This window comes from Vigna radiata, chromosome 8 (assembly GCF_000741045.1).
Source record: "Vigna radiata var. radiata cultivar VC1973A chromosome 8, Vradiata_ver6, whole genome shotgun sequence".
NCBI lineage: Eukaryota > Viridiplantae > Streptophyta > Magnoliopsida > Fabales > Fabaceae > Vigna > Vigna radiata.
In genome coordinates, this window is record NC_028358.1 from 27449882 (window position 1) to 27474169 (window position 24288).

Sequence of the window (24288 nt, forward strand, 5' to 3'; positions counted from 1 at the left end):
ACATAAATGACTTTAATTGTGTTAATCCTTTAATAAAATTAGGATATAAAAATTCTATAAAATAAGCATTAAAAAAACAACTAGTATAAACTTTTTTACATAATATTTTATGTGTTAATCTAGATTTTGAGCCTATTTTGATGTGCCACAAAGTCAAAATTGCAATGTGTCTGTAGTTGATGTTCTTGCAGAACAATGACTACTATACTTGCATAATGGTGATGGTTATTAAATTTGCACAATTCAAAGTTAAGGGTTTAAAGTTGTAATACATAAAAAAAAAATAAAAGATATTGTACATTGTAACTAATGTAATTATTTAAAGATTTATAAAAATGATAAAGACCTTAATAAATCATTATCATTATGATAAGATTACAAATTTTTTCCTTATCAAAAAGTTATTTCATTCTTTAGATTAATCCAACTAATTGATTATTAAATATTTAATAGACTTAATAGTAACCACTCTCATAAATTAACTTTAATTGCTTTTTTTTACTAAAATGTTTAATAGTAAAAATCCTCACAAATAAAATTAAACAATTTATTAATAACTTTTTTTATCAGTACCAATTAATTTACAAGATTAAAAAGAAGCAAATGAGATTTGCATATGCATCCTTCATCCTGAATTTTATATTAAGTTTCATTAAATTTGTTATTAGCAAGAATACATGATTATTTTTTTTCTTTTTATCTTTAACTGGTTTATTATTTTGCATCTTCCCTCTTCAATTTTCTGTATACCTGTTCTTGAAGGGAGAAAAACCATAATCCCATACATCTATATGAAATCATTAAGGTTGTGTTCACTTGCGCGGATACTATTCAAGAGAAATTACGGGAGAGGATTAGTAAGATTTTTCTTGTTTCATTTACGAAGACGAAAATGCGAGGAAATGCGAGATAAGCTTAATTTAAGCATCTCCCTGTACTACGAAGATTTGTAGTTATTTACATATAAATGTTGTTTCTGCCCTCATTTATTTGTAAATTTCATGAGAATATTAACCCTTTTTGTTAGAAAACAGGTAGGCTTCGTTTCAACACCAAGAGGAGGGGTGAATTGGTGAGGTTTCAAAATCAGAGTCTTTTTAAAATCTTTTTCACAAAGTAGAAACCTTTACACAATTTCTTGAATCGCAAGTATTGAAAATTTAAGTGCAGCGGAAAATCAAAGTAGACTATGTAAATAACAGAGTCGACTGAATGTAAAAGAGAAGGGATAGAGAATTTAAAGGCAGGTTTTTATACTGGTTCGGCCTCAATGCCTACATCTAGTGTCCTTCCAATCCCATGAAGCAAATGCATTATAATGATCAAGGTTTTTACAACAAGGCTTTTATAGAGACCTCCACGTCAAAAATATAAAACACCTTTTTAATCCTCTAACCAAAATATAGGCAATACAAACAGCAAGATCTGCAGCAAGATATCCCCTTTCCTGCAATCTGCAACCCACTTTGAACAATCCTCAAAGTGTACCAGACTTCACGAGTCTACTCCCTGTAATCACAATAGGTACAACAGCCACAATCCTTACAAAGATTGAGAGAAATCTTGATCAACAAGCAAGCACCGCAATGTGCAGAGTTTGATCAACCAGTAAGCACAACAGAATTCTCCTTCAGAACCTCTTCAAAGAATGATCTTCACGATCTTCTTGATGAGTTCTTAGAACACTAAATCATAGAGAAACAATTTAAAACAACATATGAAAATGTTAGTTTTTCCAAAAGTTCTCTGAATACTTCAGGTCTCGTCTATTTATAGATTTCTATAAATCAAACGCTCCTGTAGTCGACTAAGATACTAATAGACTCGACTGTCCTTTGACAGTAATAACAGTTAAGTCAAAGTAGTATCTGTCAAGTCAAACAAATTAATTCCACATTCAATACAGTTGACTCTCATTAAATGCTTAACTAACTTTTAAAAATAGTCATTATTATTCACAAGCATAACAGAATCTCAAATAAAACAACTAACAAAGTCAAATGCAAAGCGCACACAGTCAACTTTGACACATTTGCACATATTGAAATTCTTTTCAATGCCAAAATATCACATAACACTATATTTGAAAATCTGTGCAAAGTCTTTAGTCTTAATCGATTAAATTAATAATGAAGTCGACCTAGGACTTGCAGATTTTTCGCACAATGTAAATTCATAAAAGTGCATGTGGTTTTCCTTTTCCAAAAAATATGCAATGCAATCACAATAGATGTAACATATGTCAGAATAGTGAATATGCGTTCATATATTAAAATCAACACAAAACATGTTCAATAAGATATCAATCAATAAGCAACAGAACATGTAACACATAACAAGACATGTGTTAATAATAATGTGTTGTCATCATAAAAAACAGAGTGAATAAAGCACTGTGAGGTTAAAGTTAGCTAAACCAATGTTTCCCTTATCAACCATCTCAACACTCTTTGTTCAAGAAGATGAAGAGATGAAATGAAATTAAATATTTTGGAGGTGTATTCGGTTACCTTCTATCTGTATTCAGTTCCAGGGATGGGAAAAATTTACATGGAACGATGTATTTAGTTCACAAGCGCGATATTCGGTTACGTGTGTTTGGTCTAGCATTTAACTGTGTATTCGGTTCTAGTCTTTCGGTTCCTTGGAGCATTTCGTTCCAAGCTTTGTGGTGGAGGTGCAGTCACCATGTTTGACCAAACTAGAGGTTGCTTTTGTTGTGGACGCTAGATTATATGTGACGAAGGCCAAGAACGCTGCTGAAGTGTTCCAGGTGTCGCATGCAAAGCGTGCAACAACGACTACGGGAGAAGCCTTGGGAGTTCGAAGAGCACATTTCTGCATGTTCAAGCAATCCCAAGAGCTAACACAGAATAAAGAGAAAACAAATAAAACTGAGAAAGGTGAGGACTTGGTTGATGAAAGAGATGGAAATAGTACCTGTATCTTTAAAATCTCATCTTGACTCATGTCTTACCAAACAATGGACGAAAATGATTGAGATTTCTAGGAGATAGGAGAAATGCAGAAAGGGATGGTAATAGATCTGAGAAACAGAGTCAGGGAAGAAAACAAACAATAAGCTAGAAATGCTCATCCAATCTCAGACTTATCTTCTAGAGCTCTTGGAACCAAAAACACACCTTTTTTTTTTCTGAGTTAAACAAAAACTCAGCAAAGTTATGCTTGAACATCATTGTCTGTGTCTCTTTTTCCATAGGACATGTGGAAAAAAGAAGAAGCTTTCTTTAAGTTTTCTTTTTAATTTTTTTTCTTCAATATTAATGCAGTATTATTATTATTATTCTATTTTAATTGATTATTATAACCTACATTTTGATATATTAAATTACCTCTTAAATCTAAATTCTAATATATAAATATTTAAATACATTTAATATTACTTTAAAAGCTAATTAAGATTTTGGCTCAAAAACCTTCCAATATAATCTTTAAATAAATAAAAGACAATATGATAATATTAAGTGAACTCTTAAATTTTAATTTTAATAATTAAATAATTAATGTTAATTTTTTATTATTTATACATTTTTACAATTAAATATAAACATTAACAATTATTATTTTATATTATTTTAATAACTAGGGATATTTTGATAATCTTCGATTTCTATCAATTAAACAATTTTTTTTTTATTTATCATATCAATCAAATCCTACACTAATCCTCACAAATTTTACTTCTAAATCCACTCTCATTTACCTCCAAATCTACTCAAATAAATAATAATCAATTCACCATCAAATCCTCTTAAATCCATCAACTCACTCTCCCCCAATTCCTCTCCCCCCAAGTGAACACAGACTAAGGGTGTGTTTACTTTGAGGAGATGATTTGGGGGAGAGTGAGTGAATGAATTTGAGAGATTTGAAGATAAATTTTTTGTTGTTTATTTGAGTGAATTTGGAGGTAAGTGAGAATCAATTTGAAACTAAAGTTTATGAGAATTAGTATAAAATTTGACCAATATGATAGATAAAAAATATTTAATTGGTAGAACTTGAATATTACTAAAATATCTTTAGTAGTAAAAATATTATATAAAATGATAATTATTATTATTATTAGAAGAAGAAAAATATGAAAATTATAAAATACACAAGGACAAATCTGAAAATTGATTATATCATTGCATATCGTCTCATCTCTACGATAATTGAAAATGGGATGCATTCCGCAATTTCCTTCTTTTCCATGTGTGTTAATCCTTGTAAGTGAACATAAGACATCCTTCTTTTTCATCTGCACAAATTCATGTGAACATAAATTTCCTATCAAGTGAACAAAGAAAAAAAAAAAAAAGTCTATCAATGAATTAAAAATAGAAAACATAAATGACAATCACCATACTATAAGCTTTTTAGTGAATATTCAATTAATTTTTTTTAAACTCCTTAAAACTTAATTAAGTTTATGATTAAACTTAATCCCATAATCGAGCAACTTAATTCTTGCCATTCAAATTTAAGGCGGCAGATCCGTGGGGAGGGTGTGTAGAATTGATTTTTATCCTTGTCAATGTTAAATGTTATATAGCGTTAACATTCGCTGGGCATGTGGAAGAGCGGTTACGACTTCTTTTCCTGTCGACACGTGTCACACCTCGCATATTGCGTCAGATCGACGTGATTGTGAAGATGAAGTTGAACCACTTGATGCTGAAAGGATTCGGCGGTCGCTTCAGCAACTGTCATCTAATTGAAGGGGAAAAACATTAGAAGTTAAGAAAACCCTAGTTAGATCTTAGAATTGGAAGAGAAAAACATGGGGTTTAGATATAGAAATCTGAATCCCTTATACCGAACATGCATTACACGCCTTTCCTCTTCGAATTTCCCCCCTCCGGTCTTGGAATCGCTTAATTGCCATCCATTACAGTCCTCTTTGACTGAAAATCCCGCATTCAAAATCCCAAAGAGATGGCATTTGGGTCATTCCCACCACGATGAACACGATCGCCGCCACAAGGAGGGGGAGAATATTTTCCGCTTGGGTCTCGCCGCCGACATCTGTTTAGCCACTGGAAAAGCCGTCACCGGCTATCTTTCCGGGAGCACCGCCATTATCGCCGATGCTGCTCATTCCATATCCGATGTGGTAAGTGCTAACTCTCACACTCATACACTCGGTTTGTGCAACTTGTCTCCGGACGACGTTCATCCTCGTCATTGTTGGTGTCGCAGGTTCTTAGTGGCATAGCTTTGGTTTCTTTCAAGTTTGCCAAGGCGCCTAGAGATAAAGAACATCCATATGGTCGCTTGATTTGTATCTACACGCTACTCCATTTATCTCTCATGCATCGTGTTGCAGTTTATATTAGATATTCTGAATGAGTTGTTTGAATATAATTGGTTTGGTTATTTGACAGTTACATATAATTATAGAAATACTAATACAATTGCATAATGTTCTTTTGCTCTGTTATTTGTTGTGATTACTCATTAGGCTAATGGTAGCCATTCATCTGTTATTCACTGAATGTTTTCTGTGTCATTGATGGTTATATTTCTCTGGTTTCTTATCTCAGGACATGGCAAATTTGAGACTATAGGAGCTCTTGGAATCTCTTGCATGCTTTTGGCTACTGGAGGTGGCATTGCTTGGCATGCTGTAGACCTTTTAATGGTACTGAAATTCAAACTTTGATCTATTTGTTGCTTCATTTATTCCCATGAAGTACACGATATAAAGAAATTTTGATTTAGCATTTTTTTAGGCTAATTATTGAAAGTGGATATTTTGTCATCTATTCAATACTTAGAAGCCATTGTTATACAAATGCAGGGATTGTTCTCACCTGGTCCTGAAATGGTTAGCCAGGCATTAGCACATGGACATGGGCATAGCCACGAGCATGGTGGACATCATCATGGAATTGACATGGATCATCCCATCCTTGCTTTGAATATGACTATTGTGTCAATATGCGTTAAAGAAGGGTATTACTATTACTTAATATTAACTTTGACTAATCCTTCATTGGGTGGTATCTGATACTTTTGAACCATGAGTGTAAGTTGAAAATCAACAAAGTTTGATGCAATCTCAAGTCAATGGTGCAGATATCAAAGTATAATGACCGAGTAGGAAACATTTCGACAAAAACGTTTGGTTGAATGAATCACTAGAAAAATTAATTAAGCTATTGCTGTAGTTATGTTAGCTCAGCATTGTACTTCCCAGGGAATGTGTCCATGGTCTTAGCTCCTTGACTTTTCCTCTCCTAAAAAAGGTCTAAATTGAGTTTGTTAACTTTTGGTTGGGATTCTGACATTATAACCTTGTAACTTCAATTCCCCTCATAGTTTCTTTTTCTTTTCATTGATGCCCCCATATGGTTTAATTAAAATATGCATTACCAAGACTTGAGTGTCTATATCTGCTTTGCGAATTTGTAGGCTTTACTGGGTAACAAAACAAGCTGGTGAGAAGCAAGGTAGTGGACTAATGAAAGCAAATGCATGGCACCATCGTGCAGATGCAATTTCATCAGTTGTTGCTCTCATTGGAGTTGGTATATAACTTAAAACTTGTTTCTTTGAACGGTTACTGTTATTCAGGAGAAATTCCTATAATACTGGCTCCTAGTTCAATATATGTTGTCAATCAGGTTTTCTTGCTAAGCCAGTGACAGCTGTGTTTATTTGATGGGTTATTATTATTAATCATATGGTATGATATTAATCATATAATCACATATAAGTTATCAGTTTTTTATGGACATCTGTTAAAAATAAAAAGTAGTTATATTCATTGAACTCCAGTTATATACTTTATCGAGTTTTGACATGTGAATTCACGAGCTGCTTTTGATCATCTAGTTTTATTGGTAAACTTGTAATGCATTTTTTGTTTTTTCTGCTACCAAAGTTGACATAACTACATGTGGTCACTCACATTTTAGATTCTCTGAAGTCTGAATAGGAGCTTAAGTTGTCGTATGTGAACAACTCGTTTGAATTAATTGAATTGATCAGATGCTGTGGTTTTGTTTAACATTATAACATCAAAAAGTGAACTAGTGCTTTGTTTACTGTCTATAGAATAGAATTTTCATTGATTTTTGGTTATTTAATTTACTGAATTTGACTTTTTTTTTATGTAAATTGTCAAAGTATCATAATTTTTAAACTAGAAAAACTCTCTGATATTTCATCATATTTTACCATCCAAGACCTTGTATTTATATTTTTAGTAGAGTCCAAATTTAGTCCAAAAGGACTTATAGTTCAACTAGTCTGTGACAGCATCATAATACTTGATTATTATAGACTACTAATCAAACCATGCGATGCAAACTCCAACATTTTTGTCAGAAGTATTAGACTAAAATGAAAGTATAGACAAAATTATTAAGGGTTTGAGTGATTAAATTTATTAAATCAATGTCTATGGGAGTAAATGATGATTGGATGTTTCTTTCAGGACTAAAAGTTGACCTTAAACCTCTAAATAAGTATTTCCTTTTCCATTCCTAGGCTTTGATTTTGGACACTCGATCCATTTATGCCTTATGTCTTGCTTACATTCACTTATTATCGATTCTCATCTCTATATTAGGAGGATCTATTCTTGGAATGAAGTTTCTCGATCCCCTTGCTGGACTTTTCGTCTCAGGCATGATTTTGAAAGCTGGGGCTGAAAGTGGTTACCAAAGGTACCTTTATCCGCTCTTCTGCAATTTATCTTTCACTTTGCTTGCAAATTTAGCTTGTTGTTTATACATTATTGAAGCTGTCTTTTTTAATCCTACGTATGTATGTCAGGCACATTTTTGAACCTGAGTTAAACAACTTAAGGGAACTAAGTGTATTCTGATACAAGGATACAACAAAATATTGAACCAACCTATGCTAGAAATAGACATGTGCTGGATACCTGTAAATTATATTACATTTATCTTGTTGGATTTGACATCTAATTAAATTTAACATGTCTACTTGTATTTCCCAGACGGATTTTATGTGTTAAACATACTTGTTTGATGGATGGTTGTCATGTTGAGCTGATCTTTTAATGATGCAAGTTTGACATATAAATTGATATGCTGTTTCTCTTCTATGTACTAATCGGCCCAGTTTAATGGCTAATGCAATTCATTTATTTAATAATTTCAGGCATATAGTTTACTACCACTTTGTCCGTGCTTAATGGAAATTTGAATTTGGGAAACTACTAAGATAACAGAATACAAATGGGTGTAAAGTGACTCAAGATGTGTAACGACTTGGGAACTGATTCTGCATAAACTAAGGGGGATAGAAAAAAGTTTATAGACTACTAGAATTATCTGCAGGCAATTTTGGTTATGTCCAAACTTCTAGCTCTAATATTATTTCTGCTTTTGTTCAATTATCAGTGTCTTGGAATTGGTTGATGCTGCAATCCCGGCACAGCAGTTGGATCCTATTAAACAGACAATATTGCAAGTTGATGGTGTCAAGGTCTACTTTTTTTCTTCAAATATTCTTTTTAAACTGTTATTTTTGCAACCTTGAGAAACTTGCGTATGATTTATTTTCTGGTGTCATCTTTTACTTGAAGAAATGTGTAAAATTCTAAATTAATTTTTGTATGCACTTTAAACTGGTGTACATTAGTGCAGTTTTGGTGTTCTGCATATAAATATATCAGTTTAGATTACATTTTTTTCTTCATTTCTTTGAATTTTCTTTTTTAATTTGTATGCAGGGGTGCCATCGTTTAAGAGGTAGAAGAGCTGGTTCATATCTGTATCTTGATGTACATATTGAGGTCAGTTCTCCTGTATTTTATATTCATGTCACATGCAGTGTGTTATGTACTCATGATTGAATTGCATGTGTCAGGTTTCAGGGTTTAATTTGTAGTTTTACGTTGCAGGTTGATCCTTTTTCTAGTGTCAGTGCTGCACATGACATTGGGGAAAACGTTCGTCACCAAATTCACAAATCTCACCCTACTGTGGTTGAAATTTTTATACACATAGGTGTGTGTTTTAGCTTCATAAATTTCTTGGCTATTGCAGAGTCGTAGTTATTTGCTTTCACAGTTCTTATTAATAATGGACATAGTTGTTACCCAAAGTTACTATGAACCCCTATAATCAAATTTTAAATTGCAAATTGAATTGAATTAAATTTAGATATACAATGAAAATAACTTGAAATATATATAAATTATGTATAGTTCTATAAGGTTGTGTAGGTGGTACAAGTAGAAGAGGAGTCATAAGTTGTGGGTTCGAGTCCTTCTACCATTAACAATGAACATTTACCAATAAAAACAAACTAGGAATTGACAAAAGGGCCAGAGCAGAAGTAAGTTTTATGTCAAGTCTGAACAAAAGAGTAAGCAATGAAATGTCAGGATAGGATGCAGTTTAATGGGGGACATAAGTCCCTGCTTTAGAAGAATGGAAGCTAAGCAATGGAATAATCTGACTGGTACTGAATTAAGATTTGAATGAAATTATTATTGTTGAAAATTATAAAATGGTAATTGTTCCATTTAACAAAAAGTATAATTAATTATTTTTGTCTTGCAAAGTGTGTTATGTTTTAGAAGTGTATTTAAATCTCGAGTTGAGCGAATTTCTCACTCATTAAGTGTCACTAAAGTATTATCTCCTTCGATTTTAAGTTGACGTCGGGACAACGGACCCATCTCTGCTATGCATCCTTATTTTAACCGTTGTTCAAATATGAAAAACAGTATCTTGGGTTCTTATGAACCAAAACAGTTGTCTCTCTTTCAGCACTTTCATGCAAACTGTTTGGCACTGGTACTGGACCATTTTATGGATAGAAAATGCTTCAGCCTGTTATGAATGTCATAATGAAGATTAAGTCTGTCACCATTGGTCCATTTCATTCTATCTTATTTCACCCACCATAGATAGGTGCATGACAAAATATGCCTAATTTTCTATTCATGCAGGCTATATATTAAAATTGCTGCCTTAGAACAACTTAAATTCAGTTATTTCCTGTGATGTATTGTAACGGGTTTTCTTAAATTTAAAAATCTAAATGACTTTTCTTTTCGGTAGTGAAGGTGTTCTGCTATTTTGCATCTTTTAACTCTAAATTTGTCTATTCTTATTTGTCTTTTGTAGATCCTGCATTGTCACATGCTTCTCCCTGCACAATAGATCAGCAAGATAGTTGGAGCGCAGACATGGACCAGCAGAGTATTGTTCCCGCTGAGGATGGGAACATTAAAGGAATTGTTTCTGACATCATCTCATCCAAATTCCCTCAGGTAACATTTTGTATGCGAAAAGCAGAAGACAATTAAAGTAGGTCTTAGTTGTAATTTTATGTGGGTCTTTCCTCTATTTTGGGATTCTTTGATTTTATTGGTTCAATGTAAACGGATTATTCTGCAATTATTTATGTTCTCTTAGCCATAAAATTTGGGGAATTAGATGGTTGCGGTTCTCATAGTAGTACGAGTGTCTCGTAAACTTTTTGTGTTTCAATATTGAAGGTGGCTGAAAGACGCTTTCTTTTTTAATGGAAGTACTGTAGAATTCTAAAGGTGGTTTTAAAATTACTTGTGTATTCTATCTTTAATTGTCTCTCGCGGGTTTCAGATGCTGGTTGAGCGCATAACTCACCACACGTTTCAAAGCAAGTTAGTTCTTCAAATTGAGGTTTCCATGCCTCATGATATCCTAATTCGGTAATTTCTCTCGTCTCACTTTTAGTGAGTTTGGTTGTGAATTTGTTCTATCTCTTGTGGGGACTTATGTTTATTCATCCACACAGGCATGCAATGGAAATGGCACAGCAAGCAGAGAAAGAGATTTTGAAGACCATCTCGAATACAGTTCATGTTTGCATTCAGCTACGTTTGGGGCAACCATTCCCAAAGACCAATCATACTTAGGACCATCTCCATGGGTGATGGATTGCCAAATTTTTTGTTACTCCATGCCTCTTTTTACTATGACTTAAGTTAAATAGATTATTGCAATATAGCTCTGGTACCTAGTCTGATAACATACCAGCCAATGACTTTGAGAATTTCTCGGGAGGTGGAAAGGTGAAGAGACCTCATAGCCCTGCAAAATTGCTGAATGTGGCTAAATAACGAACCCCTTAGAGTTATACAGTTGTTTAACGGCAGATTTGTTCCTTTATTAGCACCTTGTAAGTGCAAAGTTTCATCAAAACCCAGAACTTTTCCCTCCTGCAGTGTTGATCGGCATTAGATATTCTTTTGCAATACATCCTGCTTTTTAGCATTGGATTTATTGGGTTCCTAACATCTATTGACCAATTTCATCCATTTTATGATGCCTATGCAGTGGGTTAGGCAAAGACGAAAATGATATATCGCATTTTGTGTGTAATTTCTTTTGGACATTTTATTATTGATACAAAAAAGAAGTATACACATTTTATGAAATATGGGAATAATGATAAAAAAGAAAAAATGTTATGAATTGTGTTGTTCACATTATACAAGTGTAATGGCATGGTCTGACCTTAATCCAAACCCAGTCTTTTAATCAAGTTAATTGTAAATTAATGTTTGAAATATTATCTTTTTGTTTCTATAGTTTTATCAAAATATTGTCAGTTTGGTCTGAATGATTTTAGATTTTCTTTAGTTTTATAAAATCGTAATTTTGTTATATAGGTTCTTTTTAAAATTGGAAGTATTATTTTACTTTTACTACCGCTATTAATTTAGACTATATTGCCTCAAGAAACATGAAATCTGTTATTCAAATACTAAAATTGACATTTTTTACGCAGGATCTGAAACTATAATGTCATAAAACAGTATTATTAGTTTATCTATACAGGATTCTAAAAATTGAAATATAGCCTGAAGCCCTCAAACCTTAACGGTCGGTGCCCATTTTTAACATTATTTGGCATTGGAAGGTACTGAAGGGTAAAACAATGCTCTGGAAGACAGATATACGTTGCTCTGGAAGACAGATATACATACGTTAATGATATCTAGACAACATCATTTACATATGATACAATTATGTGATTGATATATAGCGATACAGTGATATTTTTAAAAAAATATTTTCTAAATATCATTTTCGTATTAAATAAGCGTTAGAAACACAGGTTTTCTTTTCGATTGCAACATTTAAAACCACTGTTATGATGACTCCAAATTTTGTAATTTTATATTAGTTCTACCCAAAAAGGTTTTCGGTGATTTGAGCGTCTCTTCACAACAGTTAAATCCTCTCAACTAAGAGATACTTTCCATTGCTGATTCGGCTCATGCTTTGTATGAGTTGTTTCCTTAATACGCACAAAACAACTTGACGATAAAGACCTGTTAAAGAAAAGGTAGATGAAGAAAATAAATGTTGTTAGATAAATTCATCAGATTTAGAAAAAAAAAAAACATAAGAAAAAGTTCCTTATCTAGAATCATGATTCACCCAAAAAAAAAGGAATTTTCCTCCATTCATCTGTGACAGCCAAAAATAACAGAGTAATTGAAGGAGAGCCATTGATCAGATAATTGTAGTCTGATTGAATAAATCCACATTCATTAAATTCGGAAAAAGTATCATCACTTCAATGGCGCTCTAATCAGTCACCTCCCACCATCACACTGTAATACCAATTAACTATCCCAAATAAATCTTCAAAAAAGGAAAAAAGAAACATCAAAAGTGCTGAAGGCTCAGAAGGATCCATTGGTAGATTTATAATCACAAGGGAAAATTCTCAATTCCCTCATAAAATAGGTAGTTCTTACCATCATTGCCTTCCAAAAAACATTAAATCATAATTTAGATCAAGAAAATGAAAAAAAAAAAGATAGAAGAAGATCGAAAGAAAAGAGGCAAAAGAACTAAGCAATAATTGAAAATCGGATAGAGTACAGAGACTTCGACAAAGAACAGAGGAGGATCACAGGATATGCTGTCTATATTTATATATAAAAATACGTGATGTAATTAGGGTTACCTTTTTGGGCCTATTTCAACTTATGGCCTTCCAATGTGGCTCGTTTTGTTAGGAGTTTTACTATTACACTTCCCATGTTTCTAAATTCACCACCTTTTCCTTATTTTGTATTAAAATTATTTTGGCTTCAATTTTTTTTTCTCTCTAAAATAATCCAATTAACTCACCCTTTAAAACCTATTTTTCCATTTTAATGAAAAAAAAACGAAATCATTAATTGAAACAATTCTCACCTTTTGGAACTGTCTGAAATTTACTTACTTTTCCTATGGTATTTTTTGGAATGAAAAACAAAAATGAAATATACCTCAAGAGCACACGAAAAGAAATTTTGATAAAAGTATTTTATATGAACAGTTGAACTAAAATTTAATTGGAACACTATAAAATTCAGGTAACATTTACATATCTAGAAAAGTTATATACTAATACGAATATATTAACTAATTCATATACACATTAATTATTTTTATTTAGAAGTTTTGTAAGAATTTAGAAAATAGTATATTAGAATAGATAAGTGTATTAAAATAATGAAGTTGAATATTTTATTTTAAAAATAATTTTATAATATAAATATAATTTTATAAAACGCGTCTTATTATTTAAAATACTTTTTTATTTTTAAACTCTTTTTTCTACGTTCTTTCTCACTTCTTTTTACAAATTATTACTCGTCATTTATCTGTTTGACGATCAGAAAGTGTTTAGGCAATCCTTGCGTCGAGGGCTATAATTCTTACCGATCAATTTTTTAATTCGAGCAGGTAAGTTGTTTCCCCTTTTTCTTAATGAGTTCTTGAACCTTGATCATGCAATAGATTTTGTTTGAATGAACTTGCACCTCCTTTGAGTCTTCACAAAGGATGAAACACTTCCTTCAAATACTTCACGAAGGATGACTTTCTCTTCCGAACACTTCCTTAGATGCACCAAGGATGAATCAACTATTCCTCTGTCATCGTAATGTGCACTTCAACAGCTCCACAGATAAGAGTTTCTTTAGCCGAACAAGAGCACACAATTTTTAAGAGTTTTTGAGTTCTAGAGCACAAGGGAAGAATTGTTGTTGAAGGAAAATGAGAGCTTATTTATAGACTCTAACAAAAACTATTTTGTTCTTCTTTTCCAGCCATTTAACGCTTTTAATCGATTAATATACTTGTTAATCGATTAAAATAAGTACAACGGCTAGTTCAACGTCTAGAAAACCCCAACGGTCACCTTTAATCGATTAATCCACTTAATAATCAATTAGCTAATCGATTAAAAGGTATTTTAATCGATTATTCGAGAGACAATTTGAGTTTTTAGCTCTTATCAGGATTAGTCAATTAACACTAGGTTTAATTGATTAATACAGTGCGTTTTTTACTCTGAACATCAATTTTGAAATATGAAAGTACATGGAATCAAAAACCACTAAGAACCTAAGTCCTAGACATTAAATTACAATTATTACAAAAGCTTTTTATAATAATACAAGTCTTCAAAAGATCTTCTTGAATCTTGATTTCTCTTGACTTGATTTGGACATCATCAAAACTTCATCTTCATCATTTTGCTAACAAATTGATCACCAATTAGGCAACTAAACGTGTACCTGATTGCAAGCACAGAACAAATTTAATACAATGCAAGGTAAGACAATAGAATCAATCACAACTCAACAAATATCAAGTAAGCAACGCAATATCCCCAATTACCAACCCACAAAGATTCAAGCTACCATTAATACGACTTCAACACAACAAAACTAAATCGAAACATTACGCAACAGAGACGAGGCAATGCTGAACTGAAACGAAATGCACAAACTAGAATCAAAATACAGTGTTGGAATGTAGAATTCAAATTGAAAACGGAATGAAAAAGGTAAACGAAATTCGAAACTAGAATTAGCAACGAAAGCAGAAAAACACAAATCAGAGAACTCAAAACGAAATGGAGAAGCCCTAAAATGAAATTGCAATGCGAGAATGATAATGGAATTGAAAGTGCAGAATCATAATTCCAAAATAAGAGAAGAAAACAAAAGTGCAGAATTGAATTTATATTATTGGAATTGAAAATGCACTAAAATGTAAATGAAAACCTAAAACCCCAAAATGGGGAGCTCTCCCATGATGTCCAAAAGAAAGAAAATGTAAATGAGAGAGTGAGAGGTGTGTTTGGGGTGGGTCTGCCCCCCTTTTGCACATAACCCTAGGTTATCCCACAAATGGACCTCTCCAAAAATGACCCAAAAACGGCAGAAAAAGTCAAATCTGTCCAAAAACTCCTAAAAACGAATTTATAATTTAATTTAAATGAAAATGCTGACGTGGCAAGTGAAGAATGACGTTATTGCCCTCTTGAAGTCCCAAACATAATTCCAAGAATTCCCCTGCAATTAATAAAGAAAATAATTAGCCTCAGATAATTCAAATTAATTAAAATAAGAATTTCTGGTCAAATTAAGCACAATTAGCAAAACTACGAAAATAATGGACATTCAAGCATAATTCCCTAATTAAATCTAGTACAATAAGCTAAGTGAAGTCAAGAAAATATGGATTCATCAAAATAGATCACACTTAATCTTTTGCACTCTTGGGCAAAATCAAGACGCAGATCAAGAAACAGTTCAAAGGACATTAGGGGAGTGACACAACCTCAACACACAAAAACAAAATGACCCACAAGAAAACCTACTGATGCCTAGAGACTGGATGACAAGTTTTGATGACCCACTCACTTACCAACTTAGTTAATGTAAAGAGTTCACTCTCATGGGTATCACTAAAGTGTAATACTTCTACACTTGTTTTGTAGTTCTTTACCTTGGAACCAAGCAAATCTCATAACCTCAAACATCTTTTCCTAATGTTTGTAACCACCTTCTTCAAGGGGGTAAAATCAGGTATTCAAGTTAATTTTAACTTGTAAAATTTTTTTCATTCTTCTTTGTTCTTCATTATCTTTTTATATAAGGAGCTTTAATTCATTCTTTTATTCTTTAAGAAATCAGAATTTATAAACAAATACTAATGTTTATCATTGCGTACATTTAACACTGTCACAACACAAAGACATCCGTTTTTAAAGTTCATCATTCTAAAAGACATAACTTACCTCTATGGCAAGACCCCTCGATAACCTCCCTCGATAATGGTAGCCTTCGTAGATCATGACAACTGCACCAGGCACCCTTATATAACACAACACCTTGCTCATGACACCGTTAGCACAACACGACTTAAAGAAATAGAGGTTGACAGAGTGAAGCACGATAGAGGTATGGGATGAGAAGAGTGTGATTGGGGACTAAAAGAAATCGAGGTTAGGGAAGGGTAGAGTTGAAAGGCAATTGAGGTTGGGGAAGACCAAATGACAATGGAGGTTGGGCCAGAGCAGTGAGCGTGTGAACAACGAAGAAGACAACTTTTTCTTCAAAGTGAAATTGGGAAAGAGAAATGTCAGATTCTGATTTCATTTCCTCGAAGTACATATCGACGATCACAATCCCTCGATAATAACTCATATCCTTTACTGAGGATAATACTGACGATTACAATCTCTTAATAATGATCATATCCTCTACCAAAACATTACCAACAAATATATTTATCAGTAAATAATCATTCATACTTTATCAAATAAATTCATCACTAAGAAGTGACATCTGTTAGTAATTATTTATCCGAAATATATGTTTTTACTATAATGTTTGAATAATATTAAATAATAATATAAGATTTTGATTAGAAATTTTGGGATGTTAAAAAAAACATAAATGTAATCAAATTTATAAACATGGTATAACAAGTCAAATTTGAGAATAAATATTTTGATTTTCTATCCTAACTTATTTTCATTATTTTTTTCTTTTATCATTCTTTCCGTAGCGAGTGCACATAAAGAAAAAAAAAGTCAATGTTGGTTTAGGAACACAAATGAGATATTGAACGATTAGCGTAATTTGCTTTTTAAAGTTATAGACTTTATTAGTACTACATGTGTTTTTATTTATTTTTTATAATAAAATTATTATTATTGTTATTATTATAATTATAAAATTAAATAAAAATCATTTTTATAATTTTATTATGAATAATTATTTATTTTGTGGAAAATTTTTTAAAAACATGGTCAGATAAAAATTAACGGTAAAGTTTTAAAAAACGGTTTATTTAAAATATAAAATTGACAAATTAGTTAGTTTAATTTAGAAAAACTTTTTTTTAAAAAATAAAATTAAAAATAAATGTTTACGCCAAAAAAAAAATTCTCCTTTATATTCAGATATTTTGTTTTTCTACTTTTCAACAATCTTGGAAAAAAAAATTATTCTTTAATGGGTATCTAGTTTTAAAAAAAGTTAAAGAGCAATATAATTTGTTCAAATTTATTTTCCTTCTAGGAATTTTAAAATAAAGAAAAATGATATTTTAACACCAATTGTTTGATACCTGGACGATTTCAAATTAAAAAAAAAATTTAGTTTTTTTTTTTTAAATATATTCTTGCCTCAGCTTATTTTTTAATTTGAAATCGTCCAACCATATTTTGACACGTGTTTTATGTCAAAATGATGTATGGTGTTAAAATATGATTTTTCTAAAATAAATTTACTAAAGAATCTTATTGAGACATGAAATTGGTGATTATTATTTTAAGTTTAAATATTTAAAATAATATTTAATACTTCTACAGAAGAATATTTTTTAACATTGTTTTAGGTTTAAAAAATACAAAAATTTGGTGTAAATTTTAATTATATATTTATTAAAATTCAGACCCATCCTTACAACAGTTCCTCGCATTGAAATCATAAGTTTAAAGTTATCAGTTTTTCTTTTCTTCAGATTTTGAACTCATAATTGATTGAAAGATAAGCTAATTATTGAGAATAATTGGCTGAGGAACTGTTATCAGATAATGCTACAAACTTTGAAGAAATCTTTGAAGGAAACATTCTCTTCTCTATAGTCTAAATTAAAGCAGACAGCACGTTTGTATGAGTTGTTAAATGTCCCAAACGGACTTCTCCATAGCAGAATCCCCATGTGGAAGGTGGTGGTGAAAGTGATTAATCATCTGTAACCTCTGGTGGGTTAATGCTTCTAACTCAAAACTTTGCTGTTGTTGTTTCTGTGGTTCATGCAAACTCCCTGCTCTTGAAGTTGCACCCCCAACGCCCAAGAAATCATGGATCCTTGAAGCCCCCGTTGGATTTCCTTCTGATACATCTCTTCTACGAATGAAACTTGAAGTACTAGCACCAACCTCTTGTTCCACGTTCTTCATCACGCCTTCGTTGTGGTCACTTCCCATGAACATTGCACCCAAGATTCCCATATCACTGGTGTTGGAATCAAGTATTGCTGACATTTCTTGTTGCCCCTTGTGGAAAAATTGGTTGGTGAATGCTCCAGCATCCCTAATCCCAGGCATGTGAGATTGATCATCAGGGTGCGGATGATGGAAGGGGTCATAGGAAGAAGGACCAATGATGCCACTAACAAAGCTTTTCTGCATCATGGTGGGAGAGTTAATGCTATTATTGCTTGCAGCGGCACCCATTTGGGCTGCTTTCTGTAATAAAGCTGTGGCAGACATGTGAGCTGATGCAGCAGAGTTCTTGGTGTCTTGGAAGTAATTGAAAGTATGAGAGTTGTTGGAGCTGAGTTGAAGGGTGGAAGATGAGGGGAGTGACATGTTTTTTGGACCACCAAAGAGTGTACCTGAAGTGGTAGAGGACATGCAACCCCTCATGCTCATGGACTTAAATGGCATTGGGACAAGATGTTCTTGGGATAGGCTTTTGAGTGGCCTCTTACTAGACTCGTAGTTGTTGTTGAATTCTGGTACTACGTTGTTTGGACTAGTGCTTAGAGGCATTGTGGCCATCAGCTCCTGCAATTCATTTTGCAAGCTTGGTGCCATGCCAGCGCCACTCGTTAATGAAGGGTTTACTCGGTTGTTTTCTTCGGTTAATGCGTCACAAAAGGCCCTGTGTGTGATAAAGCTGTCTCTTCTGCAAGATTCAGATTAATAAAAATGCTATCCAACACTAAAAACACAGAATCTTACCATTTAGATGGCATCATTTTTTCTGTGTTGTTATTTTATAGACAGCTAAAAGAGACAAAAGATCTTAAATTTAACAACTCTTGCATGTCCTCGCACTTATGTGAAAAAGTAGAACCACATCAACTCCATGTGTTGCCATTTGTATTTTGTAATTACAAAACGGTGTTGTGTTTTTACAAATTACTCAAAATCCAACTTTATTAAGGGTATACCACAGCTAAATAACTTCACAGTTGTTGCACCATCGGAAACAGTGCATGCAAAAAAAAAAAAAGTGATGAGACATAGAAGAAAGAAAGAATGGACCACACCAAATGAATAGTAATGGAGAGTAAATGTTATCTGTCAAATCCAGTATGTGTTTTTATTTATGAGCACAAACTACCACGAAGCATAATCAAATGACACTTAGCTGTTTATATGCAACAATGAATGTCAAGATGAACGTGATGGCCTCTTTAACCCCAAAAATCATGCAAAGGTTTGTAATTAAAATGGTAATAATATATATGTATGTAAATGTAATGATACCTGGCAAATATGGTCCCACAATCACATTTGTATTCCCTGGTGCCACAGGTTTTGTGGTGGGCCTTCCAATCAGATTGGACTGCATATCTTTTAGAGCACTTGTCACATTTCCACTTTTTTTCACCATGTTTTCTGCTGTAATGCTTTTTTATGCCGGTGAGGTCTCCTAATGCTCGAGCTGGGTTGTGGTGGACGCATGAGGGCTCAGGGCAAACATAAACCCTTTTCTTCACCTCGTTGCTTGCTCTTTGCCTCAGTTTCCATGGAAGATTGTGACCTCTGCGGTGCAACTGAAGGTTTTGGTCCCTCTGAAACCCTTTGTTGCAGATCTCACAAACGAATCTATTTGTTGCCATTAATGTGGTTGGTGATAAAGCAATAACTTCAGCATTCGGATCTGTTTCATAAACTTCATCACTATATATTCATAAACCTCTTACATCTTAGTACTTTTGCTTTAGCCAACTAATTCTTACAATCTTTTGGAATCGTGAAAAAACTGAGCAAGTCAAACAAGAATGAAAATGAATTCGAATAAGGAAATATTCTTGTTGATTATTAATAGGTTGTTGCAGAATAATATATTAAGTTAAATAGTTTTTCACACTTGTAAAATTCTCACTAATAATGCACACCAAACCTTCTGTTCAACCATAATTCAACGTATTTACAAGGACTGCCTAGTAACTAGAGTTTGACCAGTAGAGTACAGCTAGCAAAATTAAACAAGTAAAACTGAACAAGTAAAAAACACTTGGACTTGTTTAGTTTTAATTTTAGTTTCCTTAATGACACCATCAGTTAATTAATGAAGAATTTGGTGTTTGTCATCAGTAAGTTTTCCTATATTGGATCTAATTCAAACATGATTAAAATCCAAATATTTGGGACGATGTGCAACGGAAAAAGTGAAGCTGAGGTTTGAATATTTGCCTGGGGTTCCAGGTAGGTTTCTTTTCTTCTTGGTTGCTTGTTGCTGCTGCTGCTGTTGATTACTTGATCTATTGGTGTTGCAAGCCCCAGAACTTGAGCCATGCCGCTTCTGTGGCTGTTGCTGCTCGCTTTCTTCATGAACTTCTTCCACACTGTTTGCTGAGGAGAAACTTCCTTCATCACCTGAAATTTTTGACATTTTTCAACATAAAAAGATTGTCAAACTTGATACTGCTCTTTCTTTTATCTCTTGATATACTGCAAGGAGCTTATTTGGCTTGCTTTATGAACTCTTAGCATAGAAATTGAACTGATCTCCAAAGAATAGAGGAGTAGATAGAGCCAGGAGGAATTAGAAAAGTGTTGCCATGGTAATACTAATATTGGAACCTGCTTTTCTTTGGCCATATATATATATATATATATATATATGAGAAAAAAAAATAACTTCACAAATGTTGAAGAAAGCAGTTGCATTAATTTTACTAATCTTTTAAAGTAATACTCCAATTTTCCAAAAATGTACATTTCGTAAAATAAAAGGGTACAAATTATTATACAGTGTATTTAAAGTATAAAATTATTGTATTTTAAAAATATTAATGAATTAAATAAAATTATTTAAAAGTTATTTATATTTGATCATATATAACACAAGTGTAAGTGTGTGTGTGTTATATTAAAAATTATGTTACACTTTTTCCCGTTTATATTAAAAATTATAAAAGAAAGTATATATGACAGTATAACCGAAAGTCAAATATTAATTAAAGGTTATTTAGAAAAAGAGAAGTGGAATTTTGATTACTCCGTTTTCACTTATTAATAGAATAATAATAATATCTATTTGAACTAATGGTATACTTTAATTAATAATTAAGTAATTGTTAATGTGTTACATGATTAATATTACTTATCAGTGTATCACTATTTTTTAAAAAAAAAATATATAATTAATTAAAGTAACAAAGTTCAAATTGAAAAATATACAATTCTTTTATAAGTAAAAACGAAATGTATGATTATTTGTTCCTCTCTTTTTTTTATATATATATTTTTGTAGAATGATATGGCAGTATATACCTTGAGCTTCCTGAAATGAGGTTAACTGCAGCCATTATTTTATTATTAATTAATCTGAAAAGATCTGTTTGTATTAATATAATATAAGTGATGAGAAATTGGCATGATCATAGCCGACTCTATGCTTCTCTTAAACAAGCCAAATAAGTGATCTTAAAACAAAAAAAGGGATAAAGAAGTTAGTAAAGACAAAAAGGAGGGTTGCTGACGAGTTAACCTAGCTACATTAATTTTGCTTTAATGGCGTATTCGCATTAACTAAGAGCGTCCTATCATCTCCTCAATTAATATACCACATTTTCAATTTCACATAAATATTACACTTTTCTACCAATTTTAACTATATATTACCAAATTAATTTATATACTATAGGAGAGAATAGGTAGGGTTCCCATGAATCAGCATATACAGAGATACTTAAGCTTATAACCCTCAAGTCTATTGAAAAAAAGAATAAAAAAAGGAAAATAGAGACAAAGTTAAATATGTAACTTAAATTTTTCACTCTACTATAATATTATTATGTCCAACAAATATGTTAAGTGATGTGATCTAATGATGTTCATTTAGTTTTATTGGTTTAAATAGGTTGGTAGATATTTTGAGATGTATTTATTTGTGTAAATATTTATATATTAACAATATATGTATCTGTCTAATTACATCGTTATCTTCCATAAAATCATATATTTATAAAATATATGGTAAAGTATCACATTATCCTTATTATTTTGTTAATTATCATATATAGAGTAAGTAATTATATTTACCAATATTATTTTATATTATTTTGATATTACTAGTTTTATCACATGAGTCTCAAGGTTCAAAAGCCCTATAAATACATATGATATATTCTCTCGTACTCATTCTCTTTTATTCAAAATATTCAAATATCTTATTGACTTAAATGTGAAAAGGTCTTTTGGATATGAATTTTTTTTCATGTTTCAATCTTCAGAAGTATAAGTTAGAATTCTTCAATTCACTTAGATAATGCTACTTATTTAAAGGATCATACTCTAGATTCTCGTAAAAACGTATTTAAGACCAATTGAACGAAACATTCCATCCAAATATAAGAAGGACAAGAAAGTTAAATGTATGACTTATTTTGAAAAATTAAAACCATATCTACTCTTTAATATTTTTAATAACAAATCTTAATTAGTAAAATAGCAACATAAGATGTTCTACAGAATAAGTATATAGAGGTAGGAAGTAAATTTAAAAAGAAAATTGTTAATTATTTATTCTTTAGATATATTATTTCTGCCTATGATTAGTCATTGGGAATACTTTCTATACACTGTAACATATCATATAAACACCATTTGAATCCTTACTAAATAAATTCTTTTAATAAAGTGTGATACCTAACTTTGAATAAAAGTTGTATTTGGAACCATAGAATGTTCAAAAATAAAACAATTAATTTTGAAGAAGTGTTCACACTGTAACACAAGTCAGAGAATAGAAGATTTTTTTTTTTCATTTACTCTAATTGGTATTTTTGTCTAATTATGTCATTTATAGGTAAGATAGGAATTCTAAATATATATGATAGATAGATAGATATTCAGGTGTGGGTCAATGTTGTCTAAGGTCCAAGTTTTGTTCGATAAGAGATTTTTTTGTGTATCCAAATCGTTTAGATAGTACATGTAGAAAATACTCCAATGTCAAAGTTAGATCAACTCAGACAATAATAATAAATATTGTAATTAATTTATAACCTACCTTTTTATCTCAAATATTTATGTATATATTTTGAGGTGTTTTTTTTTTAATCAAGGTTGACCTAACTACGTAATCATACTTTAATCTTGAGTTAATCAGTTCTAGGATTGATATTCTTTGATCCTATTCAGACCATTCGGTATACTAAATGACCATTGGGTCTGATGAATGGTTGTCTGATATGTTAGATGATCGTTCGGACTTCATGACTTGTCTCTAGGTTTTGGAGTTGATATACTTTGGTCCTATTCAGACCATGCTTTAATAAATGGCTGCCTGGTCTATTAGATGACTATCCGGGTTGTTTGGATGATCGTCAAACTCATGATGTGTTGTTGGCTCAATGTTTGACTGTCTAGGTTGTGGTTGACCGATTGGTATATAATACATAGGCTTCCTAAGTCTGAGCATTAGATATTCTTTTATGAAGGGGTTTAACTCTCTGTTTGGTATTGTGTTACCTACCCTTCCAATCGTTCGTCCCAAATTATGACTGTTGGGAGAAGATGTAATGTCTTGATATTCGTGCTTGCTAGATTGGGCCTTTCAGGATGGTTGGATGAGAGCAGGTGTGGTGGCTAAGGATGAAGAAAGGGAAAGGACTCCGCTGCAATAAATAGGGGTGGTCTTGAATCATCATTTTCATAGCTAAATTGATGGTTTTCAAGCTAGAAGTAATAATGTGTATCGTTTGTCTTTTTTCGTCTGAAGAGTCTTCTAGTGGGGACGACAGTGGCACACGAAGAATGAACAACTTTTCTAACAACAACAATAACACTTAATCACTTAGATGCACTCAGTGGAAGTTCTCGCTCTACCCACACCAGGTTTTTGAAAGCCCCTTTTTTACAAACACTGAGTGTTTCTTTAGCACATAACTCTTAAACTTATGAGTGAAAAGTTATGTTGAAACTAGGTTTAAGTTAAATATTTATAGACTATTATTTTGAAAATTAGGTCAGAAA

The 24288-nt window shown here is 32.0% G+C and overlaps 2 protein-coding genes and 1 long non-coding RNA gene across 3 annotated transcripts; 1 reads left to right on the top strand and 2 right to left on the bottom strand.

Annotated features, from left to right (window-relative positions):
- Positions 1-4551: 4551 nt before the first annotated feature.
- Positions 4552-11416, top strand: LOC106772724 (metal tolerance protein 2). The gene is made up of 12 exons (XM_014659290.2): positions 4552-5119; positions 5206-5275; positions 5550-5647; positions 5807-5961; positions 6421-6536; positions 7583-7679; positions 8382-8466; positions 8714-8776; positions 8885-8990; positions 10119-10264; positions 10599-10687; positions 10774-11416. Exons 1-12 carry the CDS (start codon positions 4787-4789, stop codon positions 10892-10894), a joined length of 1479 nt encoding a protein of 492 aa, XP_014514776.1. The 5' UTR covers positions 4552-4786; the 3' UTR covers positions 10895-11416.
- Positions 11417-12136: 720 nt separating this feature from the next.
- LOC111242259 lies at positions 12137-13062 on the bottom strand. Its single transcript, XR_002669082.1, has 2 exons — positions 12426-13062; positions 12137-12316 (listed from the first exon to the last, which is right to left on the bottom strand). It is a non-coding gene; the product is annotated as an uncharacterized LOC111242259 (long non-coding RNA).
- Positions 13063-17723: 4661 nt separating this feature from the next.
- LOC106771783 (protein indeterminate-domain 2-like) lies at positions 17724-20859 on the bottom strand. Its single transcript, XM_014657775.2, has 3 exons — positions 20500-20859; positions 19567-19963; positions 17724-18979 (listed from the first exon to the last, which is right to left on the bottom strand). The coding sequence occupies exons 1-3, from the start codon at positions 20696-20698 to the stop codon at positions 17968-17970; spliced, it is 1608 nt and encodes a 535-aa protein (XP_014513261.1). The 5' UTR covers positions 20699-20859; the 3' UTR covers positions 17724-17967.
- Positions 20860-24288: the final 3429 nt, after the last annotated feature.

Coding starts and splice junctions, on each gene's coding strand:
- LOC106772724 (XM_014659290.2), top strand. CDS start 4,787: ATGGGGTTTAGATATAGAAATCTGAATCCCTTATACCGAACATGCATT. Junction 5,120..5,205: donor CTCATTCCATATCCGATGTG/GTAAGTGCTAAC, acceptor TTGGTGTCGCAG/GTTCTTAGTGGCATAGCTTT. Junction 5,276..5,549: donor AGATAAAGAACATCCATATG/GTCGCTTGATTT, acceptor TTCTTATCTCAG/GACATGGCAAATTTGAGACT.
- LOC106771783 (XM_014657775.2), bottom strand. CDS start 20,698: ATGTCAAAAATTTCAGGTGATGAAGGAAGTTTCTCCTCAGCAAACAGT. Junction 19,964..20,499: donor AAACCTACCTGGAACCCCAG/GCAAATATTCAA, acceptor TTTATGAAACAG/ATCCGAATGCTGAAGTTATT. Junction 18,980..19,566: donor TGTGGGACCATATTTGCCAG/GTATCATTACAT, acceptor TGAATCTTGCAG/AAGAGACAGCTTTATCACAC.